Source organism: Toxorhynchites rutilus, chromosome 1 (assembly GCF_029784135.1).
Source record: "Toxorhynchites rutilus septentrionalis strain SRP chromosome 1, ASM2978413v1, whole genome shotgun sequence".
NCBI classification, from domain to species: Eukaryota; Metazoa; Arthropoda; class Insecta; order Diptera; family Culicidae; genus Toxorhynchites; species Toxorhynchites rutilus.
The window spans coordinates 175,265,416-175,287,503 of NC_073744.1; the positions used below are offsets into that span (position 1 = coordinate 175,265,416).

General features: G+C 37.5%; 1 protein-coding gene across 1 annotated transcript in view; it reads right to left on the reverse strand.

Moving 5' to 3' along the window:
* Positions 1-22,088, reverse strand: part of LOC129763068 (alanine aminotransferase 1) — a 57,556-nt gene that overhangs the window by 9,705 nt on the left and 25,763 nt on the right. Inside the window, exons 2-4 of the mRNA XM_055761816.1 lie at positions 19,982-20,586; positions 19,797-19,886; positions 1,344-2,430 (exon numbers count right to left, since the gene is read on the reverse strand). Of these exons, the coding sequence (XP_055617791.1) occupies positions 1,344-2,430; positions 19,797-19,886; positions 19,982-20,326 (1,522 nt within the window). The 5' untranslated portion in view covers positions 20,327-20,586. The remainder of the gene's footprint in view (positions 1-1,343; positions 2,431-19,796; positions 19,887-19,981; positions 20,587-22,088) is intronic.

Genomic DNA, 22,088 nt, shown 5'->3' on the forward strand with positions numbered 1-22,088 from the left:
GACATATTAAAAAGAACTTCAATTATATCTTTCGAAACTCATGTTTCCCCAAACTTAAATGCAGTTTCTTGCATTTCAATATACTGTTTTTCGGATTAATCGGCCGAATGTTTTTCAATTATTTTACTAAAATTTAAACATACCGAAAAGTAAAACATTTTTTCGATGATTATCCGCATGGACATATAGCGGAGGGAATATGGTTTGTAATATTTACGTATGTATATTAGGGTGCCAATGAAAATGGTAATCTCGAGTTTCAAAAAGTTACCCTATAAAAAATGTTCACCACCTCGAAAAAACACCCTATGCAAAATATCAGCTCAATCCGGACTTAAGGGAGAGTGGTGCAAAGCGGTCAAAGTTTGAGTTTTTTGAAGTTTTTTTTTACCCAAGGGGATAGTAAAGGAAATCGGGGTTTTCGAAAAAAAATGTATGCCAAATGTCTTAAAATGCCATGAAACGTCGAGATCTAGTGTTACCTTGTCAAAAATCGGTACTCTGGGACGGAGGCGGAATTCGGAGTATGGATTTGGGTGCCAATAAGAATAATTATCTCGATTTTTCATTCGGAATTTGCCACGAAATGTTGATTTGCACGATAATATACCCTATGCAAAATATTAGCTCATTCGGACTTCATTTACTGGTGTCACAAACGTTAAAATTTGAGTTTTTTTGAAAAACGAAAAATCACCGAAAATTGAGGTTTTGAAAAAAAAATTTGATGCCAAATGTCTTAAAATTGCATTACTCGTCGAGATTTTCAGTTATCTCGGATTTTTTTTTTGATTTTGTTTTTTCGAAAACTCCGATTTCCTGGGTGATTTTTCGATTTTCAAAAAACTCCAACTTTGATCACTTTGCGCTCCGATTGACTTTGACGCATTTCAGCATTTCAACCGATTGAGCTGAAATTTGGCATAGGGTGTTAATCCAGGTTGTGAACATTTTGTATAGGGTATTTTGAAATTTTAGGGCTAATTTTTCCCATTTTTCATTGGCACCCAAATGTATATCTTCGAAATTTCATGCAAGTAGGGGAACTGGATTGAGACCTTATGAAAACTAACGATGAGATTATTAAAACAATTTATAATTTCCCGATAATTTCAAGAACGGGCGGCGACGAGCCAAGTAATCCGAACTAGCGCTGCGCAAACATTTTTTTACGAAACGTGCGGACGTCAAAGTGTTAATAATTATCCGTAAAAAATCAGTTTCAAATGTTAGACTATGAATGATAGATACGCGTTGATGTTTGTAAACGGGAATACATTGAATACGTGAGAGTTTTGAAAAGACGACTTTAAACCCTATCTCAAAATTAATAATCAACTCACCGCTCTGCTCCAACAGCTGGAATGCGTAGAAAACGTCCGGCGCCTGGCCGGCCTTCTTGGCCGCCTCAATCGCCTTCTGCGGTAGACGGATCTGGGGGAACGCATACATCGCTCCCTGCACCGGATTGCAGGTGAATCCCTCGATCGAGTTGAACGTGTTGGCCACCATCTCGGCGCGTTCCTTCAGCGAAGCCAGCACCGCGTTCTTCTCCTTGATGAACAGTTCGTACGATGGTTCGCCCTGCTTCGGTGGGTTCACAACCACATCCATACAGGCCTGCCCGATGGTTGTGGGACACAGCTGGGCGGAAATACACTTCAGCAGCATGGCCTTCACGTTGGGGCACATATTGATGACTTCGGCGTATCCTCCCCGGATCCCACACTCGCCCATGTAGCCCTTCGAGCAGGACATAAAACTGCACAGCTCCATCTGATTGTATGGGGCACCCATTTCCATCAGGACCTTCTTGAACGAATGGAACTTCGATCCCTGTGCGTAAATGTTATCCTGGTACACCTCGTCGGCGAACAAAACCAGCTTCTCATTGCAAGCGAACTTAATGATCTCCTGAATGTTCTCCTTCGACAGCACCTGTCCGGTCGGGTTACCCGGATTGATGACCACCAATATCCGCGGAGCGCACGTCTTTCTCGCCTCGTTCAGTGATCGCTGCAACTCGGCAATATCCAACCCCCACTTGTTCGCCTCATCCAAATAGTATCCGACCTGTTCCATCTCGAACTCGGCGATCGTTGCCGAGTACAGCGGATACTGTGGAATGGGAATCATCACGCCAGGCGTTTTGCCATCAATCGGACACCTGAGCAGCGACATCAGTACCTTGATACCCCCGGAGGCACCCGCCGATAGGATTATGTTGTTAGGATCCGACGGAATTCCACCGTCCCGGTTCTGAATGTACTCGGCGACGTGACGCCGCACCACTTCGATCCCGTTCGAGTCGGTATAGGAACCGACCGAACGACCCTTGCACCCATCGAGAATGATTCGGGCGTGCTCTTTTGCGTCCTCCGGGATCGATTTGTCGTTGAATAGGGGTGGGTAGGCGACAAGTCCGAGTACCTGAATTATGGGAAAAAAAAATTAAAGAAAACTTAGTATTGTTAAAAATTCCTGAATCCAGCAACACTTCCCTCACACAAGCAGAGTACAATACGGAACGTGATAGCATTTGCAAACAAATTATTATCTTCCGTTGTTACTAGAATTGAATAATTGTAAGACCAAAGCGTCACTACGTATCAGTTGACGTGACAAATCCATCTCCATTAAAAGGGAACAGATGATAATGTACTGGAAGAGCGGTTGATGTTTTTTTTATATTTCTGCCTGCGCAGCCCATGATATGCTAGTTTTTTTTTTAAGGAAATACATTCGATTTTGACTAAATCATTACTCCGGCACACTCCGGCTTCCACATTGTTGAGAAGTTCCCAGGCGGTGAATTTTATTCAGCATCAAGAAAGAACATAGGTAACAACCTTGCTGTGTGATTACGTTTCATTCACGCGACACAAAGTGATTATCGGGATGAATGATTTTAATGAATTGAAGGTGCTTTCCAGGTCAGCTCCGTTATCAGGGTGCATATAGAAATGAGCGTCTGCTCTTCCAATCAAATGATGCGTCAGAGTGGGTCTCGTTTCTTCATCTCTGCAGAAGTTATGTAATTTTAGCAATGCAATGCAATTGCAATGAAGGTCTCTTTTTTAAAAATAGAGTAGATAGGGGCAATATGACCAGGCGGGGCGAAATGAACCACCTTCGTTTGGGCTTGTTATTGAACCAATAATATATATTTTCCAACAATTGTGTTAGAAATACTCTTATTAAGTATCTCCGTGAAGCCCGTATTAAAATTCAATTGTTTTATAAAGACATTGGAAGAAATCTCACATTGACCAATTATAACAATAACCATAATAGAAAGGCAGTCAACAAAATAAGCTCTGTACGCTTTATACTGAAATTTATGACTCTGCTCTTTATATCAATTCGTACTGGTATTATTTCTGAACATTTCTACTGATTTATTGCGCTGCTCTGTCGTTTCATGTAAAAGATCAGTTAATTTTTATTGAGCGTAAATGTACGGGGTGGAATGGGTATACCTGCTTGGGGTAGTATCTACGTAGTGCGGACTGAATCAAAACGGCTGTCAAAAAAGATCCAATTGAAATGTCAAAAGAGATCCAACGATCAGGAGTGTTATTTTTCTTATGATAATCAACACTATAAAAGAGGTATTGTTGTCAAGGGCAAAAATAATTAAAATTATAAAATGACCGAACTACATTTTTCCGTCAATTGTTCAATTAACCATTGCATCTCTGAAAGAGCATCTAAGCCTTTCACTGAGAAACGCATTTTTAATGTCCCCTCTCTTTGACATAACGTTTTTTCCGAACGAAATAAAAACAAACGAAGTCAGAGTCACGTAAATGTTTACTCCTGCGATTTGAAAATATTCGATAAAAAGTGGAAGGAAGAGATGCCAGATGATTTTTAGAAAAAGTCTGTAAAAACATGTGAATGTCTGTTAAAAATGGGGAAAAGTCTGTAAAAGTTTGCAGATCTATAGAAATGTCTTTTAACGTTAATTTTCACATATTCATTAATACTTTGTACATCGCGCCAAACCAATATAGTGGTTCTCAGATCTTCGTCAAAAGTTGTAATTTTGTTCTTTATCGCAAAACATTAGACTCGTATTTTTTTAATTTTTCATTAGGGTGCCCATTTCCATTTTAGGGTGATCCAAAAAATCATTTTTTCCACTTTTTCCCAAAATGACTTTTTTCAAAAATTTATAACTTTCGAACCACTTAACCGATTTAGATGATCGACACATCAAATTGAAGCCAATGAGTTTTAATTGAGAAATATTGAACTTGTAGATAATATGGATCCTATTTTCGTAATTATTGATTGTAGTCGTTTTTTAATGTTTTCATGGTTTTGGAATAGGGGGCACCATATTTTTTTATATTTTTTCTTGAAAGCTTAGAATTTTTTTTCATAAAATATCTTGATATCAGATATGCTATTTTTTCGTTTTTGAAATATGATTTTTCAAAACTAATCGATGGTTCGAAAAACAATTTTCCCCATTTTTCCCATTACAAAAAGTCATAACTTTTGAACTATTGGACCGATTCATATCATCGGTATATTAAATTGAAGCTTACGAGTAATTTTTCTTTGAAAAAATATTCCTTCTGCGAAAAAATTGAATTTTTGCTTTTGTAATTATTGATTGAGTTAGTTTTTCATAGTTTTCTCGGTTAAAGATAGGAGCGCTATATTTTTTTATATTTTTTATGGAAAGCTGAGGATTATTTACCTAGCATATCTCGATATCAAAGATGCTATAATTATCGTTTTTAAGTTATAATTTTGTAAATTTAACATTTAACATATTCATATGTGACTAAACTAGACCTATGCTACTAGAATCCAATCTTCCCGCAAGTGTGATATTATTGGCTTGGCTTATTGGCTTCAATTTAATATATCGATCATCTAAATCGGTGTATTCAAATTAATCAAATGTTATGATTTTTTGCAGAAAGTTATTTTTGGACAAAGGGGGAAAAATGATTTTTTGAACCACCAGTGAACTTTGAAAAATCATATCTAAAAAAACGAAAAAATAGCATCTCTGATATCGAGATATGTTATGTAAAAATTCCTCAGCTTTCAAGAAAAAATATAAAAAAATATAGCGCCAAAGTCATAAAAATGAAAAACGACTAAAATCAATAAATACTAAAATATAATTATTCTTTTCGCAAGTTAAATATTTTTTAATAAAAGGCTAGGTCATTAGTTTTAATTTTATATGTCGATCATCTAAATCGGTTCAGTGATTCAAAAGTTATTAATTTTCGTTTGTCATTTTTGGGAAAAAGTGGAAAAAATTGATTTTTCGGACCACTTAATAACTTATGTGTTGTAAGTGTGTTTAAATGTTTCAACGATCTACATATACATACATACACATACATACGCGTTGTTAATTTTTATAAAATTCATTATTTCTTCGTTGATATATTGGACATCCACCAAGGCTTGCGGTCTTGTCGTTGATGAAATTTATAAGAAAATGCAGTGTATACCATCCGCCATGCAAGGTTATACAAGTTTTAGATCACCACACGGCCATGAACCATGTCTGTGGTAACAATATCGAACAGTAACCCATATTTCGTCATAAGCAGACCCAAAAGCGAATGTAAATTGTTGAAAATAGAATGAAAATTTTTATTCGATGTTGTTCAAATACTTAGAAGACATAGTCCTGACCCTAACTTAACTATTTTCAATAAATCTCCTTGCATTTCAGCAAAACAATCTTATCTAGAACAGAAAATAATTATCAGAGACAATTTTCGTTCAAGATTTTTCCTTAACTGCATAGAATGCAATTTTTCATTAATTGTTTATAACCGTATGCTCTCTTTCGTCTGCAATGATGTCAGGGCAAAAGTACTTATGTGTATGAGTTCCAAACTTTATACACACCAGATGGGCCAACCAGAAAGACTGCCGGGCCGCTGGTTGAGTATCGCTGGTCTAACGTCATGTGTATTGATATAAACTAAATATAATAACTTTTCTGTATTAAAACTGTGGAAAAATGTCATATGGTGAGTCAAATATTTTTGATGTGATGGATAGAGCCTCTTATTTTTCAAAAACCTGTGAAATATTGTTATATCCAAAAAGTCTAAAACAAAAATAGAAAGTGTTTTACAGAAATGTCTGTAAATTTACAAACATATTTGTAAATCTGGCATCTCTGGTGGTCTGAGAATTTATTGCAAGAAATCGCTTGAAAACATGCATGAATTTGCTTGAAAATGAAGTAAATTGAGTCCGCACCACTTAGGGTAGTATGACCCTAGGTAGTGCGGACTGAATCAAAACGGCTGTCTAAAAAGATCCAATTGAAATGTCAAAACAGATCCAACGATCAGGAGTGTTATTTTTCTTATGATAATCAACACTATAAAAAAGGTGTTGTTATCAAAGGCAAAAATAATTAACATTATGAAATGAATGAACTACATTTTCCGTCAATTGTTTAATTGACCATTGCATCTCTGAAAGAACATCTCATATTGCAAGGTTTCAAAACCTGTCAGGATATCAACAACCTACGAATAACGCTTAGTTCACTTCAAGATTTCAATGTGGGAGCAAAATTCGACATTGGCGAATTTCGATACATAAATACATAGCAAAAGTGAAATATTTTTTTTCTAACGTCGGTGAAAACAGCCTTGCTAGTGAAGCTGACCGAATGGAATTCGCGTAATTATGATCCGCTAGTGCTGATGATGAATATAACGGTAAAGCAATTTGCACTTTTTGTTGATGATGGACGTAATCCTCCGAGTCAAATGCCGGTTTAATTGTTGGGAAGGCATTACAGTTTCGCACGAGGTTTCCTTTCCAGTTGAAACGAAACGATGTATTTCTATCAAAACGATCCTGAAAATATGTATGAAAGGTTTGCTACACTTGGTTTTCAATAATTCAAACATCGTACTTACTCCACAGATACGGGAATCCTTATTCGGAACTAGTTTTTTTGTCTCCGCAAAAATAGACCCAGTGCGTCTGTAAAAACGTTTCCAAGGGTATACAATAAAAGCTTACGCAAACATTTTCAATCGTATTCGGGCAGCCTTTCACTGAGCTACGCATTTTCAATGTCCACTTTCCCTAATATAATGTTTTTCCGAACGAAATAAAAACAAACGAGATCACAGTCACGTAAATGTTTACTCCTGCGATTTGAAAATATTCGATAAAAAGTGGAACGAAGAGTTGCCAGATGATTTTTAAAAAAGGTCTGTAAAAATATGTGAAAGTCTGTTAAAAATGTGGAAATGTCTGTAAAAGTGTGCGGATCTGTAGAAATGTCTTTCAACGTTAATTTTCACAGATTTATTAATGCTTTATACATCGAGATGCACGTAAGATTGTCTTTTGTATATTACTATATATTTTGTGTATGTATATTTTGTATATATACAGCCGTTTCATGCCAAACCGATAAAGTGGTTCTCAGATTGCGATGAAAAGTGGTGGTTTTGTTCTTTATCGCAAAACATTTGACCCATATTTTTTATTTTTTTAGGTAATTTTATTTAGGTAATCGACATATTAAATTGAAGCCAATGGGCTAGTCTTATTTAAAAAATTATTGCACTTGTGATTCCAGCCGCATATATTTAGTCTAGCTGCATAGAAGTATTGAAAAAATACTGAAAACAACTTCAATTTGAGAATTCATAACTCAAAATCTGAAAAGACACTTCATTTGTTTCGAAATATATTACGTAAAAAAACCCCAGCTTTCAAAAAAAAATATTTAAAAATATAGCGCCCTCTATCTTCAATCGAAAAAACTATGGAAAACTAACACAATCAATAATTACAAAAACGAGAATCCATATTTTTCGCAAGTATGTATATTTTTTCAAAGAAGATCTATTATTGGCTTCAATTTGATATGTCGATTATCTGAATCGGTTCAGTTGTTCAAAAGTTATGATTTTTTAGCATGAAATTTCGTAGTATAGTATAGTAAATGTATAGTATGTATAGAAAATGAATGCAATTCTTCATTCATCGTGAAGAATCATATCGTCTCTTTCGTCTGCAATGATGTCAGGGCAAACGTACTTATGAAATCATGAAACGTTGACGTGTACAAGATATTGTTACAAAACAAAACACCAACAGAATGCAAAAGATACTGAAGTACTGTCGTCGGCCACTGAGCGATACTATGCTCAGACATCACTGCGGTCCGACCTATTTTGCGCACGTAACCACTGTGGTGACACCGGCAGTTAGGCGCTAGTTTACACACGTAACCATTGCGGTTAAGCCGGACGGCAAAGTGTTAATGAATAACTCAAAAAATTGGTCTAACGTAATGTGTTTTGATATAAAATAAATACAAAAACTTTTTATGTATTAAAACTATGGAAAAATGTCATACGGTGAGTCAAATAACTTTGATGTGATGAACGTCGCATTGAATGTAAATTACTGTATATTCAAAAAGTCTGCAACAAAAATGAAAAGTATTTTACAGGTATGTCTGTGAATTTACAAACATATCTTCAAGTCTGGCATCTCTGGTGGTCTGAACATTTGTTGCAAGAAATCGCTTGAAAAGATGCATGAATTTGCTTGAAACTGAAGTCCGCACCACTTAGGTATGACCAGGTATTTTTTTTCAAAATAACCTGTAAATACAGCTGTCAAAATTTGTAAACAATAGTACGGAATTATACCAGAACATCCGATCGTAAAAAGTGGTCACAGATCAGCTTGAACGCGGGCATCGAAGCAGTGAAGAGTGGTGCGTCAGTGCGACATGTGTTCCATGGGACAACAAAACGTTATTTACGTTGTGCAGATCCTTTGCAGCTCCAGCTGCTCGGATCTATTAGTAATATTTTTACGACGGAGCAAGAGAACGAGATTGTAGATTATATTCTCTCTATGGAACAACGGTTCTACGGTCTTACGACGAAAGGAATCCGGAAGCTGGCGTATGATTTAGCTCACCCTTCACCTAACGAAAAGCAATTAGCTGGAATAGTTGGATGATTTTCGTAAAGCGCCACCCACAACTCTCACTTCGAACACTAGAAGCAACCTCCGCTGCCAGGGCACAAGGATTCAATTGCGCTGCAGTCGGGAAATTCTTCGATTTACATGGAAATACAGCAGAAATACGACTTTCCACCAGTACGGCAATTCAACGTCGATGATCAGTGATTTCAGTAACTAACAGTAACTTATCGTTTGATAGGAGAATTAAATAAAGTAAAAATTAATAATTTCATTCAACAGGTGCAGACCAAACAATTCCAAAATCCTAGCAATGCGGGGAAGAAGGCAGATGAGCGCTTTAACTTCAGTTGAACGCTGGGTACTGAGCACGGAATAACGATTACAGGCAACCTTTTTTTTTGTGGGGATAGGGACCGCACAAAAAAAATCGCGTAAAAAAATCGTGCAAAACTTCACCAGTAACTTAAAAAATCGTGTTCGGTACACCATATCATGCAAAAACTTAGAAAAACTTAGAGCATTTGATGAAAGGAGGGGAACAATTTCAGAAGTCGATAATTGAGACGCAAATATACTTTTTTCGCACTGAAATGCATATAAACCATCGAAAAAAAACTAAATAACTTCGTCAAATATGCTTCTTTTCATACACACAAAAACAATCGCACAAAAAAACCGCACAAGAACAGAAAATCGCACAAAAAAAAAAATCGGACGAAAAATACCGCACAAAAACAGGTTTTACTGTATATAATCTTTCACAGGACACCCTATGTTGCTACGGCGATCGAATATAGCTGCACAGATATTCTCTGTTCCTGCTTTGAGTAACGTAAAATTGCAGTCCAATCACTTCGATCACATTGTTATTTTTTGTACATGCGAACTGAATGAAATCGGTTTCGGTACCATATTGCCCCTATCTACCCTACGTGCACGTATGTTTTTTTGTTTTGCTATTTTGTTTCAGAATCCAATGCATCAATCGATGTGAGAACGAAAATCCCGCGTTCTGATTGGTCGATTAGTACCAACAATCACTGCTCTCCCAGTTGCTCATTATTCGCATTGGTTTGATTTTAATGTAAAATGCAATTAAAGAATTTAACTGGCTGCAGATTATGATAGCTGGAGTAGTCTCGGTCTTAATACGAGGGTCACTATTTATATTTCGGGAATTGGCAACACTGATGTCATGTGAGTCCATCTGACGGTTCCATCGTAAAGTTTGACATTTTTGACGATATACGTACTCAGAACATTTTGTCATACGGACGCTATTTGTTTATTTTATATTTAGTTGAAAGTTTGGTCTCGGCAAAAAAATGGAACTGAATCGTGAACATTTTCGTGCGATGGTTTTTTACGACTTTCGACGTGGATTATCACAACAAGAGTGCGTCAATCAACTTAATTTGACTTTTGGCAATGAAGCTCCATCAAAAACCACTGTGTATCCCTGGTATAGTGAATTCAATCGTGGTCGTAGTTCGCTGTCCGACGAGTTTCGTGAAGGTCGTCCAAAATCGACTGTAGTGCCAGAAAACATCGATGCTGTGCACGAAATGATTAAGCAAGATCGTCATGTAACCTATTGTGAGATTGACGCATCCCTAAGCATTAGTTCCACCAGCATATATGCGATTTTACATGAACACTTAGTTGTGCGAAAATTATGTTCACGTTGGATCCCACATAATTTGACAATCGCTCAAAAAAAAAAGGCTCGTGTAGATTGGAATAAATGCTTTGAAAATTGGTTTAAGCGCATGCGCAAAGTTTATCGATCATCGTGGCGAGTACTTTGAAAAACAATAAAAATATATTCGCAGCTTAACTATTTGTTTTTGTTCCTTTTCCCGAAATATAAATAGTGACCCTCGTATATGTATGTCTCCCATAGAAGTCCGCTTCACTTCCGATGAACCGCTTGAAGATAGATGTTGTCTCGAAGTCCGCCAACCTTCCGATGTGATCCCCAGCTGCGTCCCATCGAGAATTTTTGGGCAAACCTGAAGCGGTGGGTCTACTCCAACAATTTCGTGGCGGAAACGGAGGAGGAACTAATAAATAAAGCTAATAATGAACTGAAAAACATGCAAACGAGAATGTTTTCGACAGCAATGGCAGAAAGGCCGTAGAAATATTTTTGTAACATGGTCCATTAAATTTTGTTAATGGATTTTTTTTCCAATAATATAAAATATAAAATGTGTATGAAATTCAAGTTCAGTGAAGGGTTTTCTGTAAACACCTCGGGTAGAGGTCTCGAATATCCGAAGAGCCGGTACAATGAAACAATGTGATCACGTCTGAGAGATAAGAGCATTCCATGACCTGATTAATATAAGAATAAACTCTATTACTGTAATCTGTGGACCCATAATAATGAGACTGATATAATATTGCATTACTGTTAACATGCAATCAATGCTATCAACGATTGATAAAACGTTTCAATTCCAATACCAGGGGTGTAGATTCGGAGCACGAAAGCAATCACAGATATATTCAAGCAATGCAAATCAAAACACTTAGCGAACACTCACGAAGCGTCCTGGGGAGACACTTTGTTGACAAAACACCATTCATTGACGTCACCTTGTTGCGAACCGCGTGCGAAAAGCGCGTTGCATGTGTTCAGCTCCGGCCGGTTCCATTCGCTTGGTGTCTACCACAACGCTAACAAATAAGTTGGGAATCATATGATCCAGCAAACGGGCGACGTCAATTGGTTTTATTGTGGTTGATTCGCTGACAACCACGCAACGCAACACAGGCGAAGGTGTTTGTCTGGAACACGCAAACAGAAAGTCAATTGGAATAAATTAATTCAACCGGCGTCGAGCCCCCAAGCGACGCTTGATTGTTCTGTTTGCAGTTTTGGACTATTTTAGCGACGCAGTCAGTCACATACATTCAATGCGTACCCCAGATAGTGTTGTTATCATTGAGGACACTGAAAAAGTTTAATCCAAAAATCTTTCAAATATACACATGTGCCATTTACGCAGTCCCACTTTTGTTTCGCGGAATTTCATTCAAGCGGTACGTTGCCCCTCCCGCCTGCCTTTTTCTCTAAGATAAATCTTATTCACAGAGGCATTCAAGCGACCATCTGTCAAGGACACGTGCTCGAAAAAGGGAGAAAGGTTTGACTCAGTCAATCGGAGAGAAACAATGCTCCTCAGGAATATTCCTTCACCATTATCATCACGGTTCGGCGTTTTTTGCTCACATTGTTGTGTTCCCCTCAAGGAATTATTTCGCTACGCTCCCTTTGTTTGCACAGTAACGCACGAAAATAAACTTCGAAAAAAAATGGGGACTTTATTTTTGGCTGAAAAACAAAAATGTATGCTAGTGAAATGAAATTATTCTCGAGTTGTGATGCATGATGTTTTACCTTTCGTGGGATGCAAATTTCCAATATCAATTCTTACGCCTCGCTATCGATTAGATTACACAATTTTTTAGGTTAATATGCTCCTAACGAGTTATTTAACATATACGCGACGCTCGCTTAGCGCACGTGTTCTCAATGATAATTTTTCCTTTAAGGCCCATTTATACGTTGCTAGTAGCTGACTTGACAATGAGCAGCTACTGACCCGGTGGACTCGCTTGACAATTGGTTGACTCGCCTTGTCCGTTCACACAGTGTGAGCTGCTGGCGAGAAACTAGATACTACGGCACGGGTTTACCAGGGATGCCAGGCGACTTTTCAAATGTCCATCAAATAGTCAGAAACAGCAATCAGGTCCGAATTTGTCAAATGATTGGTCCAAAATCGACTTCTTTATTGGCAGTTTTCATCTTAGGTTTTCAGTTGAATGTATCATCACACAATTTTATAGCAAAACAAACGCTGATCGTGTTTAAAAATACATACTTTGTGCTGAATTTCTTTGAACTGAAGGTACTATCCGAAAAAGCAGAAAGAGAAAAGGATTCGGGCCAGGAATTAGATGCAAAGAAAAGGAGCAACAAATACAATATTGAAGGAACTCTACGATGAGGATCCCCGAGATTACAGAGCAGTGTTGATAATAACACCTGAACAAGTGAAAAAACTGTTGGATTTAATTGCTCCACGAATACAACGCCAAGATACAGTCATGAGGGATGCTGTACCTGCAAGAGTTAAATTAGAAATGACATTGATGTGCCTTTGTTTTGGAATATCGTTGGGATTGTTGTCGATATTTTTTAGAATCTCGAAAACATCCATAGCTCAGATAATTCCGAAAGGATGTGATGTTATAAATGGTAGTCTAAAAGATTTTTTTTTAATTTTATTTATTTTGTGAAATGAAAATGATAGTCGATTTGCAGGTGCAATAAATACGCTTCAAAAATTTTAATAATGAATGAAAATGTACTTTTTTAAATCGAATATGTATTCTGTTTCTTAGAACAATACTTTTTTTTGTAAGTTGTGATCTGATAATGATTCTATATTAGAGATTCTCAAGAAAACTATCTCAAAAAGAAAGCGTGCCCCGCCAGCGTGCAAAACGAAATAACAATTATTTCGTTTAGAAACTATGAGGGTTTTATTTGTTTTTCCAATAATTTTCAAGTCTATAAATATCTTCACATATTTTCAAATATCTTAAAAATTGAGACATTTCATTACATTTGGCATCACTGATTCGAACGCTAAATTCTGTTTTTGACGTTGTGAAGCATGCAAGTGCGAGTAAATTCAAAAAACTTTGAAGTAGCTCGCACGCCGGATCACACATGACAATAACTGGCATGATGTGTTCACACGGTGTGAGTAGCTGCACTGCAGTAACTGACTAGACCGACTCGTATGCTTACTCGCACCGTCTGAACCCGGCTTTAGGCTTGGCTTGCTTGGTGTGTTTACTTCGCTATTAAACCAGTGCTGCCAATTGAGCAGCCACTCTTTCATATTCGTGATATTCGTAAATAATGGCGAAATAAGGGGCTGTCCACATACCACGTTGGCAGAAAATGCACCGTTTTAGATACCCCCTCCCCCTCAGTGGACAAGCGTGAACATTGATTTTACCCCTCCCCTTAGGGGCTGTCCACATTCCACGTGGACAACTTTAGGGGGGGTAGGGGTTACGAAAATGTCCACACTTATCCACGGCCAGGGGGGAGGCGGTTTAGATAATGTCCACGTGGAATCGGTGAATATTTTTTATGTAAAACATTCATGTTTATAGTCAAAATTGAATGAGATCTGTTCTGTATTTACAAGATTTTTAAAACTATACGCCTATCCTGAGAATTCTGTATTCATCAATAAAAATACTAAGTTGCCTGAGAGTGCTACCTGGTCAAACATCCATATTTTTTCATAAAACTGAACTTCTTCCCTGAAATGTATATTCTGAAAGAAACGCACATGAACATGGCTCGGATAATTTATACCAATCGGTAATAGAGGCCCATGGATTCCGTCAGGACAAAGACTCCCAAAGACACAAAAAAATGTTGGAATCTTTGTAGTATTGAAAATGACGACTTAAGTGCGGGTTTCGATTCAGCTTCCGCTCTTGATGACAAAAACGCTTCGTTTCTATTTTCCGAAATCTCTACAGGTTTTCCGAAAATTGAAACGAACAAAAAAAATCTTCCATATTTAGTGTACGTAGTGTAGATTTTGATAACATATCTGTTTGGAAAAATGGAAAACAAACCACAAAATATCAAATATCGCAAGTATCTCTCTCTAGAGATACAAAACGAGTTCATTGAAATCCTGATGGGTCATGTAAAGTAGGAAATAGTTTTGTATAATAGATCATCGAAACAATATGGGATTATGTTCGAAAGTACTCTTGTTTGCATCGCACAATTATCGAATATTTGAAACTGTCTCACACGTCAAGATTGAAAATGGTATGGTCTATGTAAAACAATTTTTGTTTAGATTGGAAATTAGACTGCCAATTTGGGTAACGACCTCCTTCATCAACTGTCGTTTTTTGTGTCTTCTTCAAGATCCACTTGACGAGAGCCCACTATCTCTCTATGGAGCTCTGAAGTTTTGTGACGACTGCAATCTTCGAGCATCACAATCACGTTCTTTACGGCATACAATTCCATCGCCTTCAATTCACGATTCAGCCGAAAAGACCATTCAACGATTATGGGTTTGCTGCTGATAGGAAAATTCGTCATCAAATAAACAAGCTGGCGGAAAAACTAGACTAAAAATGACTCTAATAAAATTAAGCGTGAATGCTGAGATACTTCGTCGTTTTCATCGGAAATACAAGAGCGGTCAAAATCGTCCATAGAAGTAGTCGAAATTTTTGAAGCAATTCAAGCTCGGTGCATGTTATTGACATCTGACAGTGAACTAAAAACGTCGATTCTGCAACTGGAAAATTAATACGACGAAGTTTCAGAAAGTGAGTTTTTATTAGAGATACCAGTATTCCGTAGGTATTTGAATACCCCTGAAATCACGTGGACGATACCAATCATTGGACTAGAAAAATCATAATGAAATCTTTCAAGAAACGCTGCCTACAGTGTTAAGAAGCACAAAAAAAAACTCGATAACAAGAGTTGATTGGAGAGATTACAACCAAGACATCCGTCTCGGATGTCACCCGGTCACGCTACGCCACTGCATAGGTGCACGGACCGTATCTCTGGAGATCTGTTTCTTGCAATGATGTTTTTTTTATTGATATCTGGTAATTTTTATAATATTATTCTATTAGGTTGTAGGAAAAGTTCATGTTGCTACTGATGACAATTAAATCGAGACACTTATCAAGATTGATCCTCGGTACACGACACATGGATCAGTAGATTTGCTACAGTTCTCTAAAACTACCGTTCATGAGCACCTGATGAAGCATGGGTGAGAAAAGCGCTTCAATGTATGGACTACCTATTAACCCATATTCCGGATCCCGATCGGATTTAACATATCGCAATCCGAACAAGATCAACTTTTGCAATCTGCAATCCAAGGTTGCAACATTCGTACAACCCGATGGGATTTGAATCGATCAGATTAAAGAATGCGACATTATGTTAATTTCAAATCTAATCGAATTCCAGAACGCATCTCGATGTGCAATTCGTTTCATAAACGCAACGAAAATACATATTTGTAGCGAATTGTGAAGGGCAAATCAATCACAATTATGTAGCGTTAAAGAAATCTTGGGCATGTGAATTGAACCCCAAAGCAGGTTTTCGCCTGAAAGAAGTCATGGTCTGGGTCTGGTGGGCCTGGAAACAAATCTGTGTTATGAGCTTTTAACAAACCAATAATCTCGATAAATTCCAACTAGGATTGGAATTGTTCAGAAGATCGATCTTTTCCTCTTTGATTTTTGAGTCAATTATTTGTACTCCAAAAATCATGAAAATCGATATCTTTTTTCGATTTTTCCGATCTTTTTGATTGCAGATTTTTTTTTGTAAATTTGTTTTTCATTGAACATTGATTTCAATCACATCCAAAACCACCTGACAAATTTCATTAATATTTCAAATTTCAAGGTCGTAAATTTAGGATATGGTTGTTTTGTAAGCTTGGCCATTAAAAAACAAGTGATCACAAATTTTATTAATACCATCACACTAACACTTTGCGGACCGCTCACGAGTTTTCTCTTGTTTCGCGTTCCGTCTGTTACGGATGGATCACGAAATAACCCGTGTTTTCTACACTTGAAGGTTAAATCATTGGTTTGCCAAGAATCTAGGCCTACCGATGGCTCGCCTTCGCCTCATCCACATCGAAGGAAACAATCTCATTCGTGGAATCTGAACAAATGAAGCATTCAAGTTTGCCTCAAAACGCGCGGTCCTTTATGTGCTAACTAGGATGGCAGTAAAAATTGTGAAGAAATTGGATGACATCGGGTCTAGCTGAAGCGTTCTTTTGTAGACCTGTGACTAATACAGTAAACATTCACTAACTATGCGAAAAGGGAAGACCAGTTATCGACATTCGCGTTTTAACTTGTCCGGGATGTTAAACGTCAAATAAAATCGAGGGGAACTTCAATAAATTATTTGATTCGCGTTGATCATTAAATTGGATAAACAAAGAATTCCAATGGAAGTTTCGCACTGAGTGCGACAACAAGTATGAAATATAATTTGAGGAAATTATTTTTCTGTAATTTAATCGATGTTTTTGTCATGTGAAAATAATGTCTATTTTCATAACATTTCAAATTACATTCGAATGCCCCTCACAGTAAATGTTCCATTTGAATGTGGCGTCAATTGATTACGAAATTCTACTTTTTGACTGGTCCAAGGACCAGTGAATCCATATAAAATATGGACAATATGAATAAAACATGGAATAGAAAGTAGAATCAAATTTGAAATAAAATTTAAGCGAAAAAATAGAATTTCTTGATTCTTTTCCAAAAACTGTAGGAATGTCCACGTGGACAACAGGGGGAGGGATATAAGAAATGTCCACGGTTGTTCACGGAGGGGGAGGGGGTATCTACAATCATACTTTTTCTGTCCACGTGGTATGTTTACAGCCCCTTATTGTACCCGTGAATAATGTTCATTCCTTATCAAAGAATGAAGCAAATAATTGAATTTATTTTATTTTTTTTACTTTTTTTAATAAAAAAAAAACAGAAGACGCGCTTCACACTATATTTTGGCCATGACTTCTCCAGAGCGTTGAACATTTTTTTAGTTCCCAGATCCTTATCAACCGTTCTGCATTGAGCGACTTACAAAGTTCTCGTGATGTTCTCGTATCAGTGACACAAATTTTTATTTGTTTATTTGTTTATTTACTGTTGAAAAATACTGTTTGAATTGTTTCGCTTTGTTAGGTAGATTTGCATATCTTACTGAAATATTTACCCTCAACGTAAAATCTGGAATTAAAACTTTATTTGATATATAATCGAACAATCCAATTTGAGAACCATCCCTGAAGTATTGCGTTTTATTATGAAAACGACAATACCGACATCTTTAATTGGAATTATCGCTGACGAAATTGAGTTTTATGAACCGTTATTATGAAAATAAGAATGTATTTTCAGGCAGAATGAACACATCGAAAAGAGTTCCATCCATTCAATCGAGAGGTTTCGTCTGTTATCGTTCGCGAATGTATGGAAAATACAGTTTCCGGAAAAAGCTCACCTAGTTCAATTTTAAATCCCTGTTCGTGGAATGCTCTTGAGATCTGTAGAATAAAAGCCATGTAAATGTTAGGATCTACGAGGTCTGTTCAAAAAGTATCGCGGCAAAAATCGAAGTTGAACCAAAACGCGTGTAAGAAAAGTAGTTTCCAAAAATTAACTGAATATTCAAAATAGCCGTACTTGTCAGCTTGAGTGAGAGACATGAGTACCAACATAATGCCACCAAAAAATCTAGAATCGAATATCCGTAACTCGCGTAAATTCGAAAGTTGCGATACTTTTTGAACGGACCTCGTATTTCAGTGGAGAGCTCTTTATTTGGAAAGCCTAAATGACATAAAGAACTCTATTTGGGTTGTTTATGTGAAAATACACTCAAGACATGGAATTTATAAAACAGAAGCGTTTTTACATCTTAGTTCACCGGTTTATGGCAACCCGACGGTAAGATCGAACTTGGTGAGCTTTCTTGATGAGGAAGGGTAATCCGAGCCTGAACCATCTTCAACGTCTTCCCGTTCATCCTGAAACTCTGTTCCCAAAGACTCAAAAAAGAGTGCATTGGATACACGTTCATTGTCATACATTTCGATAAATTATGATATTCTGTAGTGGGTTATAATTCGAGGCACTTTCGTTATACTTAACATTTTCCTGATGAAACAGATAAACCTTATTGAAACATGGGCTATGGCTACACGGACCTGTTTTCTGAATCGGGCAACATTTGAAACAAAATGATGATGATGATGTTGAATTAAAGAGGCTTTAAACTTTTCAGTTCATTCGCCTCTAAGTAAACAAAATGCCTCATGCTAAACAGCTATCAGTAGCCAGATAATTAATCCGTGTTCCACTCATCAATTTCGATCAATCTAAACGTCACTGTCAGGTCCTTGAAGTTGTGCAGTTGTGCCCAAAAAAATAAAATTGCTATCAAATATTTTTGGATAGCCCTTCTTCGATATTTTCTATGAAATAGTCAAAATGCTATTGAAATCATTGTTTATTATTCCCTCAGATTGAAGACGAATCCTCATAAAAACGCACTTCTGGCCACCTTGCCATAGTGGATCGTTTAGCGGCAAAAGTGATTGTAATGGACACTTTCAGCGGCACGCAAAGCACGAATAGAAGAGTGAAGGTATTGCTAATACGAAAAACTAGAAATACCGGTTCCTGTCGTCCCTCGGCTGTTTTCCAAGCCAAACTGTAGCAAATATGTATATTTGAAGAATTGTTTTACTTTGTGTTGACAAACCACTTATTGATGTCACTCTAATTTCGGAGCATCAAATTCATGTGTTTGTCATTCACATTCTCCCCTTCCTGACTCTACTCAACGAAACGCTGACCGCGCGTTGTTAATTGTTTCGATATTGTTATAATTTTCGCACCACCTCCTCTCTCTCTTGCGACAGATTGAAATATTTTTTTTTCACATTGCACTACTGATTGCGTTGTGATAGCACACATCACGCTATGCCGCCAGTGGCGGCTCGCTCGGGCACAGGCGCGTTGCGTAGCACAACACCCACCCATTATGTCTACCGGCGCAAACATTGCCCCACTTTTGCACGGTTCATTACATAATTTCCCACAAAAATGATAACAACAAACAATAATTTCACTGCCTCACTGAATCACCCCCCGCGGAAGCGAATTGTGGCAGGAACTTCACTAACCTGTCGGAGGAAGGTAATCGGCTGCTGGCCCATAGCATGGCAATCGCCAATGTTGGCGCGAATGACTTCCTTGAAGGGTTTCTTGACGCCCTGGGGGAAAACAGAGATGAACAAACCAAACAAAGAGCGTCGTTGTTAGTCGATGACGTCTTAACGAGTTCGAAATCAATAAATTGCAGACTCACTTGTTCCAATTCCTTCTCAATGGCAGCAGCTCGAATGACCAGTGGTCCACGAACGGCGTATTCCATCACCTTAATTGCCGGATTGATGTTCTCCAGCGAGATGCATGGCTCGTGAACGCAAGCTGCAGCACTCGACATGGTTCTGGTTGCTACCGCCTTCCGATTCTTCCAATGGTTCGTGTGAATAACCCTTCGCTGTTGCTGCTGCTGTTGGTCCACTACTGATGGTAGCAGTGTTGATATCCGACCCAAACTAGCGTTGGTTCTGCTGGTGGTGATGGCACTCGCTAATCCTCCAGCGAAGCCACTCTTTGGACAGACGTTTAAAACTCGACTGAGCGACATGGTTGCGCGTTCCGAGGAGGCTTCTCCGCTCCGCTAACGATAGTAAAACACGAAATAATCGCGCCGAGAGAGTAGGCTTTACCCGCACGTATGCAAGTGTGTGTTTGCGTTTGCGTTCCTTTTTTCACTCGTGCGGTAAGAACGCGAGAGAAGATCGTCACGTGTCCCCCTTTGTCAAGTGAGTGCGAGGGAATTCACGAACTCTCACAACGATTGCTGTGTTGGGATGTATATTGTTGTCGTCTCACCGCGAGCGGATCCTTTATTTGGAGAAGGAAAAAAAAGGTAGATAAATGTCATACGATTGTTCTCTGTGTTTTGTAAACACTGCATAACGTATTATTGGGTGCATTTCTACTCTCCATGAGAATAGTGCGTAAAAGTTTGAGCCATCAATAGTACAGCTATACGTGAGCTATGAATGAAATTTAGCACAAGTGGGAGGAAAGTATTTGTGCGTGTGTTGATCAAAGAAACAATGTAAACAGAACATAAAGAATGAGTTGAGAGGAAGAGCTTTTTATGGAATATTTTGATTTCTGTGATAATTTCCGCTTTCATTGAAACAGGGGTGACTCGATTATATACAGTCTTCGATTTTTTTCACTGTATGTAATCAAATCCAGTGTATAATCGAGTCAATTTTTTTTGACGTAGAACTACGTCTTACATAAAGTGTGCTAATTCAGAAAACAGTTCACGTTTTTATGAAATAAAGTAAACGTTAATAACAATTTTTACTGCTAACGGATTTTAACGATTTGCATGCCAATCGAATCGGAATTTTTCTAAGATTTGTTTTATATGCATTAAAATACCATATACTATTACCATGGTTTAAATTGATGAAAATTGGAAGCATTCCTATTTCTCCATACACTTGTTTTGTCCATTTGTGTGCTTTCCCGAACAGAGCTGTCAATAACGGGTAACTTATGCAGCCGCTAGAATATCAACAACGAAGGGAGATAGCGAAAATAAAATATTTGCGAAGTAAAACACCAACAAAGGTCGCTTATTCTGCTAGTTTTGTGTTTTATGTTTCCCCTCGAGCTGTGAACGCTAGCGAATATATCACTTGAAGTGCATCTGGCATTGCAATTTACACAACGATCGACAACGAGCCATGGAAAAGCAGGCGAAAAAAGAGTAGAGTGCAATTGATTATAGGTCGCTTCAAGCCATCAGTGTTTGGCTTTGTGTGTCGCTTGTTTTCGTTGCGCGAAACTTAGAACTTCTTCATTTCCCGTACACAGCGTTGCCAATGTTCCAGTTTTTTTTTTCTAGATCCAGTCAAACAGTTAAACATTAAAATCTTCCAGTTTTTATTAAATATCATCCAGTTTTATTAAGTTTTTTATATTTGCTTCAGTTTTACCCATTTCATTTTAAATAAATTCACAATTTATAAATATTATCCCTCCCTGGGTTGCCACAATAAAATATGTGTTTTTGATCTATAAAAATCCTTTCATCTAGGTTTTTTTTCTCCGGAAATCTGTATTGATATCTGTTTTATAAATTATAAGAACAATTTTGAAAAGCTATCTTAGTTTTAGTATCATATAGTTCCAGTATATATCATAGCATACGATCATATGCTTAGGTTACGGTTAGGTTTCAATAGAATTTCCTCATTCTAAAAAAAATTATAGGAGGTTGTGTCTAAGTTACGACCGCATTGTTGACGTAGAATTACGCTGTTATTTTATATAAGTCGCTTGTTTATACCTTCGGATGTTATTCTATAATGCTGTGAAAT